At 34.3% G+C, this 20,494-nt stretch overlaps 1 protein-coding gene across 1 annotated transcript; it reads right to left on the bottom strand.

Annotated features, from left to right (window-relative positions):
• Positions 1-4,513: 4,513 nt before the first annotated feature.
• LOC133306816 (tetraspanin-3-like) lies at positions 4,514-8,087 on the bottom strand. Its single transcript, XM_061507200.1, has 2 exons — positions 7,528-8,087; positions 4,514-5,071 (listed from the first exon to the last, which is right to left on the bottom strand). The coding sequence occupies exons 1-2, from the start codon at positions 8,038-8,040 to the stop codon at positions 4,727-4,729; spliced, it is 858 nt and encodes a 285-aa protein (XP_061363184.1). The 5' UTR covers positions 8,041-8,087; the 3' UTR covers positions 4,514-4,726.
• Between the last annotated feature and the right edge of the window lie 12,407 nt (positions 8,088-20,494).

The raw sequence follows: 20,494 nt of genomic DNA, 5'->3' as shown, positions 1-20,494 counted from the left end.
GATACACTACCAGGTTCAACAGATGTAAGCAGAACCTTAGGTTTATGGATTCCTGCCTTGCTTCGAGTGATCATAGAATGTGCATTCTGCATTGGTGTCTCAATGTGAGAAGAAGAAGTCCTGAGATCAGTAGTAATGGAAGTGGGGAACCTGCAAGCAACAGTAGGAGAACTAGGAAGAGAAATATCAGTAAAAGCAGGTATATGAGGAGTAGGGCTGTTATTACCAGAAGTTGGAGGATGAGGTAAAATAGGAATAGCAGGAGGTGGTGTAGGTGGGCTAAAACTGGAATCAGTATTGGAGGATAAAGTGTTTTTGTATGGAAAAAGTGCTTCATCAAAAAGAACATGCCTAGCTAGAATGACTTGGTTATTAGGAGTAAGACATTTGTATCCTTTATGTCTTGGACTGTATCCAAGAAAGATGCATTGAATAGATCGAAAATCAATTTTGTTCTTGTTGTAGGGTCGAAGATAGGGGTAACAGGCACATCCATAGGTTTTAAGAAAAGAATAGTCTGGAAATTTATGGAAAAGTACCTCATAAGGGGATTTATTTTGGAGTGTAGGTGTAGGTAATTGATTTATCACATAGGCTGCTGTGTGGAAGGCAGTGTCCCAGAATTTTCTTGGAAGATGGGAACTAGCTAAAAGAGCCAAGCCACACTCAACAATATGCCTATGCTTTCTCTCAGGTTTCCCATTCTGTTGGTGTGTGTATGGACAAGTGAGCCTATGGATGATGCCTTGAGTTTGGAGATAGTTTGTAAATTTGAGGAATTCCTTTGCATTGTCAGTTTGCAATGCTTTAATTTTGGTGTTCAATTGGAGCTCAACCATAGACTTAAAGGAGAGAAAGATATCAAAGGCTTGGGACTTTGCTGTCATGGGATAAAACCAAGTGTAATTGGAAAAAGCATCAACAAAAATAATGTAGTATTTGGATCCAGTGTGACTATCAACAGGTGCTGGTCCCCAGATATCAGTTAGAATGAGTTCTAATGGAAAACTGTATATAGTGTCAGAAGCAGGTAAATGTAACTGATGCATCTTGGACATACAACAAGCACAACACAAGCTTTGTTTGTTTTTATTAACAAAGGGAATATTGCATAGTCTAAGAACTTTGGTGACAGTAGGAAAAGAAGCATGAGCAAGTCTTGAATGCCACAATTGTAAAGTATTTTCTGTAGAAACAGTGTTACAAGAAATCGAATTGCAAGTGTTAACAGATACAGAAGGAGACAGTATTGAACTAAAAGATAAAGGAGTGCTGGTAATTGATCTTGGTGCTCCATCAAAGACATAGAGGCCATTCCTAAGTGTCCCTTGGAGAAGGATCTCCTTGGTAACCTGAGATTTAATGTAGCAGGCATTAGCATCAAATTCAAAAAGAACATTATGTTGTCTAGCAAATTGGGAAACACTTAACAAATTCTTTGAAAGACCTGGAACATGCAAAATGTCAGTGAGAGTGAAAGATAAAGGAGATGAAAAAGATTGTAAAACAGATTGTCCTGTATTAGCAATTTTAAGATTTGTACCATTGCCAATTTGAACTGTTTCTTGGCCATAATATGGTGCTTTTTGTGTCAGGAGGCTGGAGTCAGGAGTGAAATGATGAGTGGCTCCTGAATCTGGATACCAACTGGAATCAGTGGTGGAGAGGTAGTCACTTGCTGCATCCAAAGATTGAGAGGAGGATCGAGGAATGGAGTTTCTGAATGACATGTTCATTTGTGGAGGGGTTGCAGAAACAGAAGAAGAAGCAGTGTTGCTGGTAGGTTGATGATAGGGACTTTGAAAATTTTGGTTGAACCTGTGATAGCATTCCCATGCCATATGACCAAGTTTGCCACAAACTTGACATTGGAGTCTGTTGCCATTGCTTCTGCCACCTCCTCTTTGAAATCTTCCTCCTCTGTAGGTGGTGTTTCTGCCTCTGGTGAAAATAAAATTACCTCTATTGGGATTGGAAAAGTTGGAATTCTGTCTTCTGAAAGGGGGTTGATCAAACCTCTGAGTGAGATTAGCTTGCATGGCCATAGTTTCTGTTGTCTTTTTGTGTTTGTCAAAACGTTGTTCTTGAGCCATGAGCAAGGCTTCTATTTCCCCAACTGTGTAAGGATCGGTTCTGGAGATTACAGATGTGACAAAAGAGTCATAGTCTTCGTTGAGGCCATCAAGAATGGCATCAATATGATCTTCGGAGCTAATGGGAAAACCTGATGCAACCAAGGAATCAACAATTTTTTTGATTTGCAACAGGTACTGAGATACATTGGTATCTTTCTTGATGTTCTTTAGCTGGATTTTCAGCTGCTTGATCTTTGCTCTTGTTTGAGAAGCAAAGAACTCTTCAAGTTTCTGCCAAACCTGGAATGAATTGGAGCAACCTACCATGCGTGTATAGATGGTTTCAGACATAGAAGAGAGGAGCCAGGAGAGGAGAAGTTGATCTTGTTGTGTATCAATGGAATCTTGGTCACTTTTTGCTTTCTTTGCAGTTTTGCTTGTCTTGCCTGCTTCTGCATGCGTCTTTTCTGAGTCATCTTGAGTGTCTTGAGGTGCTGCATGCGATGTTGTGGCAGTGAGAACTTGAGTTTCTTGCTCAATGAATCTGATCAGGTTATAACCTTTGATCGTGGCCAATGTTTGCTGCTTCCATGGCAAGAGGTTGTTTTCATCAAGCTTGAACGAAACTGGGTTGGCAAAAGATTGAATGGAATTTCTCTTTTCGGTCTCCATGGATCATCAGCTCATGATACCATGAAAGATAATGAGAAAGAAGGAAAGGAATTGTAAACTGAATAATACTTTGTATTGAAAACTTAATTGATCTGTGTTTACACAAAGGTGCCACATATATACTGATACTATTAACTAACAACTAACTAAAGCTTTGGGCTGGGCCGCATGACTTAATGAGAAAGAGCCCAAAGGGAGCCCATATCCTATCACAGCATTTCCAAGGTATTTCACAAGTTTATCATCATTATGCACAATTTTCATTACCCTACCACCCAATTTTTGTTGCAATGACTAGTGCATCTATGACTAGGGTAAAACATCATAAAAAAAGAATCACCGGCAAAACAATTGAAAAACCACCTAGCTGAAAAAATCTCAATAAATGGGAACCAGTTCTTTTCATGTTGAAGTGCAGAGTAGAGCACATTCAAATAAATCATGTTCAAGCATAAACCTAAACTGATATATGAGATGGACTAAAACTAAATTTAAAACTTCATCAATCATTAAAGGATTAATCTCAGGGTACCTATGATAGATATCATGCAGCAATGTCAGCAATCATATGCCTTGCTCCATATAATAAATACAGCTTTATCATATTAAAAATTCCATAATCCAATTGACAAAGTAGTGTAGTGACCTGTACAAAATCTAAAACAAAAGAAATGAACAAAAGCACAAAGGCTGCACTGAAGGCCTTTATTCCTGAGCTTGGTGCTGATGAAGATGATATCACTCTGTTCTCTCAAGAGGAGTGAGTGAGAGTTGGTTTTTCTGGAACTATTCTCAGAACCCGTTAACGGTAACCGCACATCTTGGCCTTGTCAACAACACAATTGTAGTATTTATTTGTCATCAAGTTAAAAAAAAAACTTTATCAAATGATGATAGATCACTGGGCACCAGGAACTACGCAGGGGATGAGAGTCAGCACCGTCTTTGGGAGGAGTTTAAAGCCTTAATCTCGGGACTCGTCCCGAATTGGACTAGTCGCGAAGCTACTGATTGAAACATCTAAAAAAAAAAAAAAGATAAAATTTTTTAAATAATGAACAAAACTAGTTACAAATTAAATAGGGCAATAATAAGTTAACCATGGTTAGATGTCTAGTTAATAGGAATGTTCATTTAAAAAATAAAAATAGTAGGAATATTCCGTTGTCAACTTACATTGTTTTATTAGTTAGAAGAATTCAATGGGTTTGTCAGTCATTTTTGAATGATAATGGTGCTCTACCTCAAGCAGGGATGTTATATTAAGGCTAGCTAGAATGATGAACCGTTTTATGGCATGAATTTCAAATCAACCAATTAAAAGATTTGACATTCTCTTAACATTTATCCACATGAAAGGGTAAAAATTATATCAAACCTGTAAGATTATAACTCAACTGAATCTGGTTTGCTTCACTTGGATTCTTCTGCTTTCTGCATACATACCTTAATATTGTCCAAGTGTACCACATGTCCAAATTGAAGATAACTTAAACCATTCAAAGATTTACATTGTTGCAACTATAGTTGCAAATAGCTCCTTAGAAAGAATCATTACATGTTGCCAATAAGTAAACTTTTAATTTGCTCTTTCTTACTACATAAACCGGCTTTCTTGCTGAATTTTAAATTCAGTCAATGGCAGGAATTTGTGAAATATACTATTGTATGTATCATTGCTCTCCATACCAAAGGGCAGAAGCCATATCACACTTATGATTAAGTGTAAGATATTTCTCCAAATTTACAAAACTATCAATACTTAATTCCAGCAAATTACAAAATAAGTTTCTTCTTCAAAGCAAAAACAGAAGTTTCACTGAGTAAATATAATAAATACATCCAGCCTTTCAACTTACAAGATTAAAACCAAAACCAAATTCATGTTACGGGTGTTTGATACAAAACCATGAGAGCAACCTAGTTACACAAAATCCCAAGATATGTCACTGAAACCCTTTGGCATCCAAATAGTGCTGCTAAAAATGAAAGGTGCTGGGTTGTGACTTTGTCATCCTCGCTTCACCATAGGATTCATCATTATCAATTCTGCGGTTGTTCCTATATGCTGCATAAGCAATTATGTAAACAATTACAAGGATGATCATAACAATAATGTTGATCACAGAGACCTTCCTCCAACTCTTCTTGAGACTAGCCAATACACCAGCCTTGCAAGAATCACATGCATAGCAAAGCTGTTGTTGGTCATTGCTCCACCTATTACAGTCTAGGTTGGATCCCATGAGTCCTGATCCTAGGTTCCACACTGTCTCGTTCTGATAAACATAGCCACAATCTGTTGGGGGCTTGCAGCAACCAGACTAGAGACACAAAAAGAAGAACATTAATTACCTCAATAAATCACATGACATATGGGTTTTAAAACAAAGAAACTGCCACTGGTTCTAAGTTTTTGAAAATAGTTAAATGATTTTTTTTAATATATTATCTATCAGTTCGTGGATTAATTGACTAGTCCGATTCGAGTCAGATAGGACCATATAAACAACAGAACTCTCCCTAAGACCACTAATTAAATTGGATCAACCCTTACCGGTTGATCACATGCTTGATGGTTTTAAATGAATGTTGTAATTCAAAAGATAATGATTTTGTAGTTGTCTTTATCTTCTGTGTCTCGTTGCTATTAAACTATAATTGTACTTTTTCTTTCCCCTATAAAAATGTTAGGCGTGCAATCAAAAGTTGCTTTGTTTTGTGGCAGTGGCACAATCACAATGCTTGGGCATGTATGACAATGAGTGCGGACCAAGTGTTTGATCTACTAATCGGAGCAAAACACGAAAAGATAAAAAGATAAGAAAACTGTCAAGTCATTCTAGAAGATGAAAATATGTGAGCTCAGAGGTGAAAACATTGTGTTGTACCATCATAAATCATAACACCATTGACCATATGTCTTATATTATTATGACACTTATATAATATTATATAGGGAAATAATTGTTGAGATAATTATCTAATCCATCAGAAATAAAATAGTGAGATCCACTATTTCTTTTTCTTTTTTTTTAAATAATAGATCCCACTATCTTTTTTCTGTTGCATGAGATAATTTAACATGAGATAATTATCTCATGTAATATGATATAAATAGAACCCTATGATATAATATATAAGATTTACTTATAGTATTATATAATAAGATGACACTTATAAAACTTCTTTTTAATATTAAACTAATGAATATAATAAAGAAATTTAAAATCTAACAATACAATGTACTAATTGCATTATTGAATAACAATTGGGTGTGGAAAAATCACGGTCAGGATTCATACATGATACATCTTTAACAATTTTGTCCGTCCAGCCATAACATACTGTTACTATACTAGCAAACAAAAAAGGGAAAGGATATTCCACCTAAAAGATAAATCATACGGAAAAAGGAAGACCTCCCAAATCTTCAAAGTTTTATTTGTATCAGGCAGAAAATTCTTATGTGCGTTGGGGGCAGCTTGTAAAAAGCATAAAGTGACAACTCTTAGGTTATATACATACAAAATGTTTGCCACTGCAAAAAGGTGTAAATGGAGCCCACACATAAACCGAAAACACAAAATATCAATTCAAATTTTAAAAAGTTATATAATATGAAAATTACTTAGAACTAACCCATTCCCTTCTATGTTAAGTAACAGATTATAATTATTTGCAAATTGCAATTATAACTATGTTTTATGAATTCAATCCCATAAATCAATACTTATCAGCAACGTGGCCACCGCCTCATATGGTCCTCCCATATCTGTCATATACCTCATAAACCTGTTCTATATCTTTCCATGATATCTTATATCGTTGTCACAATATCATTCTTTTTCACGCGAAGCTGAACTATAGACAAATATGTAAAAATCAAAGCCAAATATTGATGATGACACATTTGGTATCTAGCAGTGATGCCATCTTTCCATTCCAACTAATGTTTCATCAATTATCATTGCTCCATTACTTGATGCCATCTTGTCAATGTTATTTTTTCCTTTATTTGGTTTCATTTAACACGAGAGGGTTATATTTATAAATTTTTTGTTTACAAACTCTTACAAATTATATTATGTTTTTTCGGGAGAACACTAAGTTGTACTATATTTCTCTGAAAGTACATAGTATAATTTATAAAAATTTATAAAAAAATTTGTAAACTGATCATTCCTCCCTAAAATAGGTTGCAGCTTGCAATCTATTGGACAAGGAACCACGTCTTTCGGGGCTTGACTAGCGGAAACCCATCACCCCCACATGCCACACAGTTCCTTGCACAGAGGAGTCACATCTCTACCCATCTAGGGTCGTTTTAAATTTCGTAAAATTAATAATCAGTTTTATTTAAATAAAAAAAATCAGTTCTCTGCCCTTTATCCTTCTTACCCAAACAGGTATAGCTCAGTTTGCAACACAGATATGTTAAATGTGAAGAAAATTTGAATTCGATTTTGACCAAAAATATATTTTTGGAGAAAAAAAAAACTTTATCCATGATTAAATCTCAACTTGAGATTAAAGGGAAAAACTGTTTTGACCAAATTACAATTAATTAATTAACCAATGATTGCTAGGAAAATCTAAAAAAATAAAAAATCTGCATAATAAATCCTAATTCCTAAACAGTAAACACCATCCTTCATTCAGAGAACTTTTTTTTTTTTAAATGAATTTAGCATAAAGACACCCAGAAATTGATCCAGATTATTCAAGATATAACTCACTAGTATACATCATACATTATAGGATTATTGGGGGGACATACCTGAACCGGTGTAAGCTTTCTACGGAAGAACATATCAGAAGCTTCAGGTACCCCACCAACGGTTCTTCCCATTGTAGCACACACTTTAGAGTCCCTAACACATGAACTAATCTTTCCCCAGTAGCTATTACTAGCTACACGCTCTTCAAGCCACCCCGAGTAGTCCTCAAGGTAATAGTCCATGTAACCCCGGTTCATTACGGTTCGGCCTGACCCTTTGTCCGTGACAACGTAGGCGAAGATTATGAACCCAATAAGCACAGCTATGATGAAGAACATGACAACGAGGTAAAGTCGAATGAGGAAGGTGTTGCGGTAACACGCGCCCGCAAAACCAGCCAAAGAGACGACCATGATGCTTACACCGATTATGATCAATGGCCATTGAAGAAACTGAAGACAATCTGTGTTGTTTGCTCTGCTGCTTAGCCATATCCCACCACCTAGTATTGGAATTGAGAGCAAGAAGGTTAAGAAGTTAAGTGCACCAATCAAGTGGTTGCTTGTTCTCATCTTTCTTTCTTGTATCTGAATCTCAAAGTTCAAAGCTAGAGAGAGAGTGTGTTATGAAAGATGCAGAGTTGGTGTTGTGTTGTTTTTTTATTTATTAAGAAACTTGGGAGCGCGTTGTCTTAATGATGATACTCGCTCCTTGTTTTTGACACGTGTACATTGTATTCCCGAAAGTTACTTAAATAACCTTATTCATTTGAAAATGGTAATAGCACTTGGATGGTTGGTTCCAAATATTTATATTTTATAATACAAGTCGGTTAAACTTATAAAAGTGTACTTGTCCTGAAATATTCAATTGTGTATGGAAGTACTTATATTACTATTTTACAATATTTTAACATGCTTCGGCTTTTTCGTAGATGTGTTATCCAGGCCATGTCGTCCTTTTTAGAAAATAAAAGCTTGTATCAAAATTAGAAAAGTCATAAAAAAAATTATATTTATCTCATTTTATATGAGATAAATAATTTTTTTACACACACAAAAAAGAAGATAAATCTCACCACTCTTTTTTTCTCTTTTTTCTTATTTATGGGTCTCACTTATAATTTTATTTCTACAAAATGAAGTAACTTCTTTCCTACAACATAAGAAAAATATTTCCCAAAAAAATATTATATCATATGATAACAAAAATTGAAGAGATGTAATAGATAACAAAATTTAAAAGGAAATATTTTAAATTTATTTATACGTGTATTAACTTTTTAAAAAATAATAATAAAATAAAATTTTGTTGAAAATTAAATAAATGATTGTTTAATGTTACATATATGTGTGTGTGTGTTTTTTAAATTTAAATTGATTAATTTTTTAGTTACATATATGATTCTAGATATTAAACCAAAAGAGGAGAAAAAAGATTATTCCGGATTGTTTTTTCGCCTTACTTGAGGGAAAGTGTACTTTTGGGGAAAGTTTCAAGTTACTAATAAGCGTATGGGTGCATCCACCAATAATAGGTTAGCTAAGCAATCCATGTGCACTTTTTCATTGATTGTGGGTAAAGTTTGAATGTTCACGTGACCCCAGCTGTAGAATTTGGCACGTATTTTTTAAAAATTCCCTCAAAAAAATGGGTATAAAAATTCTACAATAAAAATAGTTATTTGCAAAAAATAAACCCATAATCAACATCTTTCTACCTAAAATATCTCCAACCTAACCCATAGAAAACACAATTTGTACAGTAGTATAGTAGTTAATTGTAGAAATATGTTAAATAATAGTAATGTTACAAATTCAGTATTACTTGTAAGAGCAAAAGCCAAAAGAAGATACATCCTCATTTTCTTAATGAATTTTTTATATATTAATTTTAGAAAAAGTGTTTGTCATATTAAATTGTCATTTTAAATGAAATGATCCTGTTTTGGTGCATATTTGATATTCTTTTATATTCTCTCTTTCACAAAATTAAATGGAAAGAAAAAGAGAAAGTATTATGGATGGGAGAAGGTAAAAAATCACTAAAACAAGGTGGTTTCATTTAAAATTATATAAAATCATGTAATTTAAAATGATAAATATATTTTTCATTAATTTTTCATTGATGATTTTGTAGGAGGATTTTTTTTTCCCTTCTTTGTACATCTACGCGCATATATAAATTTTGTTTTCTTACTCAATTTATGTTATTAATCAGTATACATGAAATAAGTCTTTAATCAACAATAGTTAATTACAATGGAAATGGAGTGTTGTTTGTTTTTTTTCCATTCTATTTGATTATGGGTCTCGTTAATGGATTTTCATGGGCCATGAATAAATTGAGGAATCCCTCTCGCATGAAGAATTTGAGAAGAGAAAGTTGTCTCCTATTTGGATTTTCGTGGGTATAATTAAGGTTAGTTTGTAGCTCGAAAGTCACGTCGACCCTCACCCAACCCAAGGACTTGGGCTCTGAACTGAAATCCGCTCCAAAGCTCTCAAAGCTAGTCATGGACTCATGGGTATAAGGTATAGGAATTATTCACCGGAGCTAATTATATTCAAGGTGGGTTTAAGATTAAAATTTTAATTTTTTTTTTTTTTTAAATAATACCGAAGAGAATTGAACATATGTTTTCATTCTCACATACTTAATTCTTATGTACCAACTGAACTATTGTCATTTGGTTTACATCATACTTTAGATAGTTTTTTTTTTTTTTGGGTTTCGATTTTCTATCAGGGTTTCGATTTTCTCATGCGATAGGAGAAAATGTTCTCATGCTATAGATGCATCTTATGTGGGACCCACATCTATTAAAAAAAAAATATTGCACGAAAATTGAAGGGTCGGTAGTAGGAGAAAACAACTCTCCTACAACATGAGAAAATGTTTTCCTTTTTTTTTTGTACAAACTTTAGATAGTTTTAGGATTCGCTCTTTATGCAGTTACCGCAGATAAGTTATCTGCAATAGCCCAATACAACGTCATTTTGGGACGGAAGTCATGGTGTTTTTGTAATTTTAATTTATTTTAAGATTATTATAGTCTTTATAATTATAATTTTTTAATATTTCAATCTCAAAACGACGTCGTTTGGGAAGTAGATGCAGATAACTTATCTGTATTAAGTGCAGAAATATTTTTTTTTTATAGTTTTAATATGTTTAAGATGTGGACCAGAAACATCGACATATAAAGTTATAAACAATTTTAGAATATAACTATAATAATGAGAAATGGCAGGGGAGCGTTATATCGCAATGGCCATTCTGATGGTTTAAAATTGGGGCATGGAAGACGTTATCGCGTTCTTATTCGTTGGATTTTGACGAGTGATGACAAATCAAACCAAACAGTCCAAAATACATTATATGCCAAATAAATGTGGGGCATGCCTAAATTCGTCAACATTCCAATATATCCGGCATAAAATCGGGATTGCAGTTGCATGGTAATTTGAATTTTAAAACTCCCAGATTTTATGGTCAAACCTTTTTTCTACGTATTTTTATTTTTCATACACAAATGATTATGATATGAATAATGAAATTATTAAAAAGGTATCATGTCTCACTAACTTCGTTTATGTTTTTTTAACGAAAAAAGTGTTTGTCATTTTAAATAAAAGAAAATTATGTTATTTTAAGAGAGATACAGACACACAAAATTTGAATTTTAAATTAAAAAAATCACATATTTTCTCTCTCCCATGATTTTCGTTTTTCTGTGTCTATCTTTCATCTAAAATGACATAATTTATGTCATTTAAAATGACAAACACCAAACCTTTTTTTAATATTAATTGAAACATCAAATGTAGATTTGAGTTTTTGTCACATAGGTCTTAAACAGCACAAAAACTGAGTCATTCGCCTAATTATACATTTTATATTCTACAGGAATTATATTGACAAATTTATTTTTTTACAAACTTATAAACTACATTAAATTTGACTGATCAGACATCAATCAAGAGTGTATGACTAGTCAAACTTAGTGTAGCTTGTAAGTTTGTAAAAAAAAAAATTGTCAATATAACTTTCATCATATTCTATATAACTGTTTTGAAACTTACAAAATATATAGCTTTTAAGCACTCACAAAAGATCTCTTTGTGGAGTATTTAAACATTTAAATACTTCATGGCATCAAATGTGGACGGTGGAATTCATAAAGTGTATCCCGGTTTCACCTAATACAATTTAATACTGCCATTCTTTTATTTTTCTTGGTGTAATTATTTTCCTCCTTGCAATTTAATATTGTTTTATTCACTACAAGGCAATATCTCACTCGAGGACATGATTATTGTACTCAATGTATCATCAATTTGATTCGTTGTATAAGAATTTTTATTTAGAAAAAGTTTATATAATTACCTAAAGCAATATTACAAAACTTGATGACAAAAGTCTATGATGTTGTATTTGGGGGCATGATTGTAACATTTGACAAATGAGTCAAGAGGATAACGCGTGAAACAATTACTTCAATTGTTGTGGTTTCTTACACTTTCTTTAGGACGGTTTATTAATGTCTGTGTGTATACATTTCCTTAAGTAGAGAAACCAATTATAGATAAGGGTAGATTGAAAACAAGTGAACCTCTCACTCAATGTACGAGTCACGTGAGACCCCTCTTTCTTACATTACCAAGAAGGATAAGTGAATGCGATCGTTTCTTTACACTAAAAAACAAGGGAGTTGTTGAAGACTTGTAAAAATGGATAACTATCATCACCCATTCTCCGTTTTCTTTGACTATACTTGCGATAATGAAGTCAGAGAGAGAAAGAATACCATGTTAGGTCTTTCTTCCTTTTACTATTCTTTAATCTCATTTGGTTTTAAAAATGAAATGGTAGTCGGAGAGTAATCATTCATCAGACATGAATGGCTGAGTTTGGAGGAACTGTTTGTTTCAGTAAGAGAGACACATGTCACACATCAATGGCATATTCTCATGAAGTTTCACATATACAAACATCAGGGTTCAATATAGTCAGTGTCGCCTTCAAGACCTTGTCCACTTGTCCGCATATAAAACAGTTATAATGAAACACATAAAATTAGTATAAAATTAATATTAAAACACAAGTTTTAAATGAAAATATTTTTTTTTTGTAGTTGTTTATAAGTTATTGTAAATATAATATAATCTTATTAATTTAATAATTATAAAAATTTTAATTGTATTCTATAAAATATAGCTACAAATATCAAAAGTATTCTATCACTATTTTAAAATTTCGATGCTTAATAGTGCCTTAAGTTTGAACCTTTTGCTTTTGGTTCGTCCAATCTTTACTAATGAAGGGTGTCAGTCCCCTCCTACACTTTGATTTCGTTGCGACATTTTTTAAAAAAAAAATATTATAATCGGTTCATTGTTTCACAATTAGTCTGATTCGAAACGGATTCCAAAATTAAGATTTTAAATATCTTCTAAAAATAATACTTAAAAGTAATTGAATATACGTTCTCAACTCATTCTGATGCAATTTCTTGCGGACTTGAAACCGCTAATATAATTTACACCACATCATCCCCACGTCACGTGCCCTCTGTCGAAACAACATCTATAATATTAAGCAATTTCTGCACTGCATATTCTACACTTTTTTCTCATAAAAGTTACAGTTCATTCTTCATTGCAGGGATTAAACAAATTCTAAAAATGGTTTAAAGTTTATGGAAAAAATATGTGTTATTTTAAATGATATAAAATTATATCATTTTAAGTGGGAAAAAAATAAAACATGAAGGAAGAGAATGGACAAAAAAAATAAAGATGTGAGTTCTACTTCATATAAAAATGAAATAACACAACTTGTGTCATTTAAAAGGACAAATATTTTTTCTGAAATTTATATCACAAACCTAATAAGAAAATAACAACACTCTTATCAATTATTATTCAAGAAAGAATATTAAATTCAGATTTATGGCTTTCTCCCTCAAGCATTAAATAAACTAAAAAATAAGAAATTTATGTGTTTAAGGAAAAAAAATCTCTAGATTTGTACTTTATTTATTACGCAACTTGTAATAAACCATTTATGTGAGACAGTAATGATTCAGATAATTAAAGTAGTATTTATTAAATATTACTGAATTTTTTGTTTTTATAGAACTTCAAATTAATAGTTTCACTAGTTTTATATCAAACAACTATTTTTTTTCTATACAAATTTTTAAATTGGAAAATAATTATACTCATTTTGTTGGACCCGTTCAGCCCAACTGGACAAGAATATTAACCCAGATCATTTTAAATAATTTATACTTAACTATACTTCTTCTTTTTCTAGGTTTTTAATTTTTTTTATTGAACGTAATTTTTATTTTTATTTTAATTACCGCAATTAAGTCTTGTTGTTATTTTTATATTATAGAATTCTTAAATTTTGATTTTCTACTAAAATATTTAGAAATTAAACCATCTTAAACTTTTTCTACTCAAAACACATCAATCAAAATATTATATTTTATCCCAAATTAATTGAAATACTGTGGTTCATGAACTCAAATAAAAAATATCATATTTTACCTTAAATCAAAGAAATTATTGGTTTTTTATAATCTTATTCTTACAAAATATTTTTAATTTTTATCAAATTTTAGGTTTTCAACCGTTTAAATTATTTATTATCTCAAATGTGCCTTAAACCAACAGTTTTTTAAGTGAAAAAATGAGGTTATAAAATTTTAAATAAAAAATTTTGTCTTAAAAATAATTAAGGGTGATAAGTTGTGTTGATCGTATTTGTATTGGATTGAGATATAATATAAAAACAAATAAATTTGACAAGAACATGACATAAATAAAAATCCGTACCAATATTTTCGGCATAAACACGACACACTTATTTTATGGGTCAACATAACACGAATAACCTGCTTGTAAGATCGTCCCATCATAATTTGTAAAGTGATTAAATAATTTATAAAAATGGAATGATAATTGCAATAATATAAGTATTTGGAGGTTTTAGGTATATGCATTTCAGTCTTACATATAAAATTATTATATTAATTACCTTATCACAAAATTTCAGCAATACACCATACCACATGATTAATATCTCCTTTCAACTTATGTCCCTCAACTATGGTTACTAATCAACATTAGTTGCGACTAGAGTTGCCAATGCTAATCTACATTATGTTTCACCCAACATTCTTATCCTCATTGCACTCATGTTACCACCATTGTTTTGTCAGGCGGGTTTAGGGGAAGTCCGTGGCGGGAACCACCACCCAATGGGCTAAGCTACTCCAAGTACACCAAGTGGGTCCGACACCACATCTCAACCCAAAACCTTGGGTAGTGTTTGGTTTGGGAGAAAAAAAAATTTACTAGGGAAATGGTTGGAAAGTAAGTTTAGTAGGAAAATGTAAAAAAAGTTGTTTGGTTGACCCAAATATTACCAGGGGAATTTATTTAAATATGCAAAATCTATGTTCGGGAGAAACTTTGCACCTGTTTTTTCACTTTTCCAGTTATCTTAAAATACCACATCTCAACTGGTATTCTGTAACAGTGAATTTCATCCAAAAATCAACACAAAAGTCATTTTCCCATCTATCCTATTTGCCTGGTATTTCTTGAAAAAACCTGAACCAAACGTGGTATTTTCCAATATCCACTTACACTTTCCCATCAATCCCAAAATAAACCTTCAACCAAACACTACCTTAAGGCATTGGGTTCATGGATCCTTCCACTTATATACTTTTTACTTAGCTCATTACCAACCAATGTGGGACTCATCACACTTGAATATCTCAACAATCTCCCCCTCAAGTGTGAAACTCAACATTGATATGCACCCCCTCAACCGAGTACCTCGGTGCCCAAGTACTCAACCCGCCTCCTAGCCAATCACCAGGCTAGCCCGAGCCCAACCCGGCTCTGATACCAATGTCAGGCGGGTCCAGGGGGAAGCCCGTGGCGGGGGGCCACCACCAATGAGCTAAGGCTACATCAACCGTAGCAAGTGGATCTGACACCATGTCTTAACCCAAAACCTTAAGGCATTGGGTTCATAGGTCCCTTCCACTTATATACTCTTCACTTAGCTCATTACCAACCAATGTGGGACTCATCACACTTGAATATCCCAACAATCTCCCCCTCAAGTATGAAACCCACCTTTGGTATGCTCCCCCTCAACCGAGTACCCCAAGCGCAAAGTAGGGGTGGCAATATGGGTTGAGCCCGGCAGGTCAACCCGCCAAAACGGGGCGGGTTGGGTTGAGGTTTTCAACCCACCTCAACCCGCCCTGCCTAGAAGTGGGTCAAAACGGGTTCAACCAGCCGCGGGGCGGGTTGACCCGCCGGGTTATATTTTTTTTATTTTTTTTTACAATTTGGTAATATTTTATTAGTCCTTAAATTTTTGTGATATCCAAATTATTTTTTATCTTAGTACTTCTTAAAAAAAATAAAGAATAAGGATTTTATTTATGACAAATGTTATCTATATATAAATTCCTAAAGAATGTTTGACAAATATTAGTATAAATTTAAGATTGAGACTAAAAAAAATAGAGAAGTGTGAACTAAAATAAAATAATATTAGAAAAATTCATAAAATATAATTTATTTTTGAATTTTAATTAATTTTTTTTAATTGGCGGGTTGGTGGGTTGACCCGCCAACCCACCATAAAACGGGGTGGGTTCATTTTTCCAACCCATATTTTTTGGCGGGTTAACCCGCCTCGCCCCATTTTTGGCGGGTTGGTGGCGGAGCGGGGCGGGTCAACCCAAATTGCCACCCCTAGCGCAAAGTACTCGACCCGCCTCCTAGCCAATCACCAGGCTAGCTCGAGCTCAACCCGGCTCTAATACCAATGTCAGGCGGGTCCAGGGGAAACCCGTGGCGGGGAGCCACCACCAATGAGCTAAGGCTGCAAGCTGAATAAATCTCTGTATGGCCTGAAGCAGTCCCCGAGGATGTGGTACATGAAGTTCGACACTTATGCGGTGAAGCTTGGCTTTGACCGCTGTGATGCTGATCACTGTGTTTATGTGAAAAGGTTAGAAGGTGACTTTGTTATTCTAACTTTGTATGTTGACGACATGTTACTCGTTGGAAACAGTTTGAAGATGATCAGCACTGTTAAAGGAATTCTAGCAAAGTAGTTTGAAATGAAAGATCTAGGCGCTGCAAATGTGATATTGGGTATGCAGATTAAGAGGGAGCGTGACAAAGGAAGATTATGGTTAAGTCAGCGGAAGTATATAGAAGATGTTCTGAAGAAATTCAAGATGACTGACTGCAAGCTTGTGTTGACTCCCATGTCTACTGGTTCTAAGTTATCGGTTGACCAGTGTCCCAAGACTTAAGAAGAGAAAGAGGAGATGGCGTCAGTTCCTTATGCTAGTGCAATTGGGAGTCTGATGTATGCCATGATTTGTACTCGACCTGATATTGCTCAAGTAGTGGGAGTATTGAGCAGGTATATGTACAAGCCAGGAAATGAGCATTGGACGGCTGTGAAGCGTGTGTTCCGCTATCTTCGTGGTACGTCTGACCTTGGGTTATGCTATGAAGGCGTGAAGGGCTCAAGGGGATAGACATTGTTAGAACTGAGATGCTTTGTGGATGCTGATTGGGGAGGTGATATTGATAGTAGAAGGTTTACAAGTGGATATGTTGTTTCATCATTCGGTGGAGCTATCAGTTAGATGAGTAAGTGGCAGAGCACTGTTTCTTTATCTACTACAAAGGCTGAGTACATGGCCTTGACACATGCTGTTAAGGAAGCTATTTGGTTACGGAGGTTGTGCAAAGAGCTTGGCTTTGCACAAGGAGAGATGATCATTTGGTGTGGCAGTCAGAGCGCCATTTTCTTGGCTAAGAACCCAGGTTTCCATGCGAGGACCAAGCATATCGGCATACAGTACCACTTCATCAGAGAGAAGATTGAAAACAAGGTTGTATGGCTGGAGAAGGTTGACACAAAGGTCAACAATGCTGATTTTCTGACCAAGGCAGTGACTTCAGAGAAGTTTGAATAGTGTACAGCTGCATTGGGATTGAAGAAACATGTGAAGCATTCACCAAGTGGGAGAATGTTGGGTATGGCTCATACTGCGCATGCTGATGAGGGCCCTAATTATCGGGGTCAGCAGAAAGGCAACTGGGGTATTGTATTTTCTTACCACTCCAACTGGGGTATTGCTGATGAGGGCCCTAATGTTGGGTATTGTAATTTTCTTAGCAGTTTGGGCTTGGGCCCATGAATAGCTGTTGTTAAGGTTTTCTAATCTTATTTATATTTTTCTTGTAAATCGAGTGACTTGTAACGAGTGGCGGTAAGGAGAATATAGTACAGACAAGCTGGATGTAGCCTTAATTGGGTGAATCAGGATAAATCGTTGTGTCTATTCTCTCTTTCTCTCTGTTCTTTTCCTTTTTCGATTTGTGTGTTGTCGATTTCCAACATTTGGTATCAGAGAGGGTCTAGGGGAAACCCGTGGCGGGGAGCCACCACCAATGAGCTAAGGCTACACCAACCGTAGCAAGTGGATTCGATACCATGTCTCAACCCAAAACCTTAAGGCATTAGGTTCATGGGTCCCTTCCACTTATATACTCTTCACTTAGCCCATTACAAACCAATGTGGGACTCATCACACTTGAATATCCCAACAATCTCCCCCTCAAGTGTGGAACCCACCATTGGTATGCTCCCCCTCAACCGAGTACCCCAAGCGCAAAGTACTCGACCCGCCTCCTAGCCAATCACCAGGCTACCTCGAGCCCAACCCTGGCTCTGATACCAATGTCAGGCGGGTCCAGAGGGAAGCCTGTGGCGGGGGGCCACCACCAATGAGCTAAGTTACTCCAAATACACTAAGTGGGTCCGACACCACATCTCAACCCAAAACCTTAAAACATTGGGTTCATGGATCCTTCCACTTATATACTTTTCACTTAGCCCATTACCAACCAATGTGGGACTCATTACACTTGAATATCTCAACATATTTGCTATGTAACCACCTTTTCCTCTCCCTCTTCTTCTTATTTTTCCTTTTCTTCTTCTGCTTCTTCATCCTCCTCTCCTTCACCCTTTTCTTCCTCTTCTTCTTCTGATTCTTCTTTTTCAATAGTCACAAAAACTTCTTCTATTTCACACTCGTTATTTCGCAAAAAATACGCACAATTATATTTTCACCCATACCTTAGGCTACAAATCACGGATTTTAACATTCTTTAGTGTATTGAAAGTTCAAAGCAGATCCACAACTTTGATAAAGGGGTCTAAGCATAATAATTCTAAAGTTAAAAGACCTTAAACTGACCTCAAAGTTATTGTAGTGGTGTTATCTCGAAAATTGATACAGTCTCAGTATTTTTGCTATAACTTAAGCTTCTCACCATGCATATGGATGTTCTCTATCTCGATAAAAAGATGAGAAAACTATCTACCATTTTCATGAAGATTCAGGGCTTGATTCTACCTCTAAATTACTTTAAATTGTTGTGAAAGTATTACAACATTTATCTAACCTAGTTTCAGAGTTGTGGTTATATTTGAAGCAGTAGATATCTAATTTGACCATTCTCTAGTGTTTTGGAAAGCTAAGACTCAGGCCTACAAATTTTTTGAAGAAGTCAAAATTTAATTATGGTGTTAAAGTGGCTCAAATTGGGTTTGAAGTTAGTACAATGGTGTTGTCATAGGATTTGGACAGGTTTTAGTGTTTTGCTCATATCGTTAGCTACATAGCATGAAATCTTACATTATTTAGTGTTTCATAAAGTTTAAAAAGAGAGCTACCACTTTGTTGAAAATACCAAAAGCTAACTCGATGTTTGAAGAACCTTAAGCAGAGGTTAAAGTTATTGCAATATTGTTGTTACAAGATTTGGTCTAGTTTCATTTTTCTTATATTTTCATGGGTTTTATGACTTTGATTCTATGATATTGGAAGGAGCGATGATGGTAATATAGTGGTGGTGGAAGTGGACATATATGTTGGTAGGAGTGTTCATGAATCAATCCAAGTCGATTCAATCCGCGGTAACCGAACCGAACAACCGATAATCGAATTAATCGAAAACTAAAAAATCAAAAAAAAAATCACGTGTTTTAATTGCATTGGATTGGATCGGTTTTTTGTTTGGTTGGTGAGAACCGATCCAATGTATTATGTATTTATTATTTTTTAAAGATGGTGGCTAGGAATCTTGTTATTTTGTAGACTTTGAATCTTAGATGTTATTGATAACAAACTGTCATGTTTTAGTTTTTTTATCTATTAATCTATTTTAACTCTTCATGAGTTTTAAGACTTATTTTAGTTTGAAGATTTGAAATTTCCAGTGGTTTGTAACTTTGAATGACTTTATTTTGATATAGTTAGTGATTTGTATGACTGAAATTTTAGATTTTTCGAAAAATCAAAAGCCGATCTAATCAAAATCGAATAAAATTGGATCGAATTGAATCAGATTTAAAAAAAAAGCGAAGGGTTGGATCAGATGATTTTTGCTTCAAAATTGATCCCATCCATACCACAAACACCCCTATATGTTGGTGTCATACATTGTATTGGAATTAGAAGTGCTTAATGTATATAGGACCCAAACTCTAGTAGACAACGAATATTGATCGAGATTTGAGAATATGTTTAATAATAATAATTATAATATCCTTGGATAGCATGAGGTCATTGATGTTTCTTGCGACAATAATATGCTATGCAAAATTCAATTTCGCAAAACATTTTATCAATATATAGTCTCATAGTTCTTTTTCATTAGTTTCAGATATGTATGGGTAAATAATGGGGTCTATGCTAGTCCAAGCTTTTCTTTAACTTAAGTTTGATACTTGAATGTCTTAAGAGATGATGAAATATAAAACGAAGGTAGGTGATTTGTTTTGCTTAATTATTGATTTTGATGATATTTGAGAAATAATTTAAAGCAACATTATGAAATTTATATACGTTTATATTTTTAGAGTTCAAGTATTCGAAATGCATTATATTAT

Source organism: Gastrolobium bilobum, unplaced genomic scaffold (assembly GCF_033153095.1).
Source record: "Gastrolobium bilobum isolate Gb01-03AN ecotype WA unplaced genomic scaffold, APGP_CSIRO_Gbil_v1 utg15399, whole genome shotgun sequence".
NCBI lineage: Eukaryota > Viridiplantae > Streptophyta > Magnoliopsida > Fabales > Fabaceae > Gastrolobium > Gastrolobium bilobum.
Note: the sequence above shows the minus strand (reverse complement) of the source record. Positions and strands in the feature narration are given on the sequence as shown.

Coding starts and splice junctions, on each gene's coding strand:
- LOC133306816 (XM_061507200.1), bottom strand. CDS start 8,040: ATGAGAACAAGCAACCACTTGATTGGTGCACTTAACTTCTTAACCTTC. Junction 5,072..7,527: donor GAAAGCTTACACCGGTTCAG/GTATGTCCCCCC, acceptor TTGTGTCTCTAG/TCTGGTTGCTGCAAGCCCCC.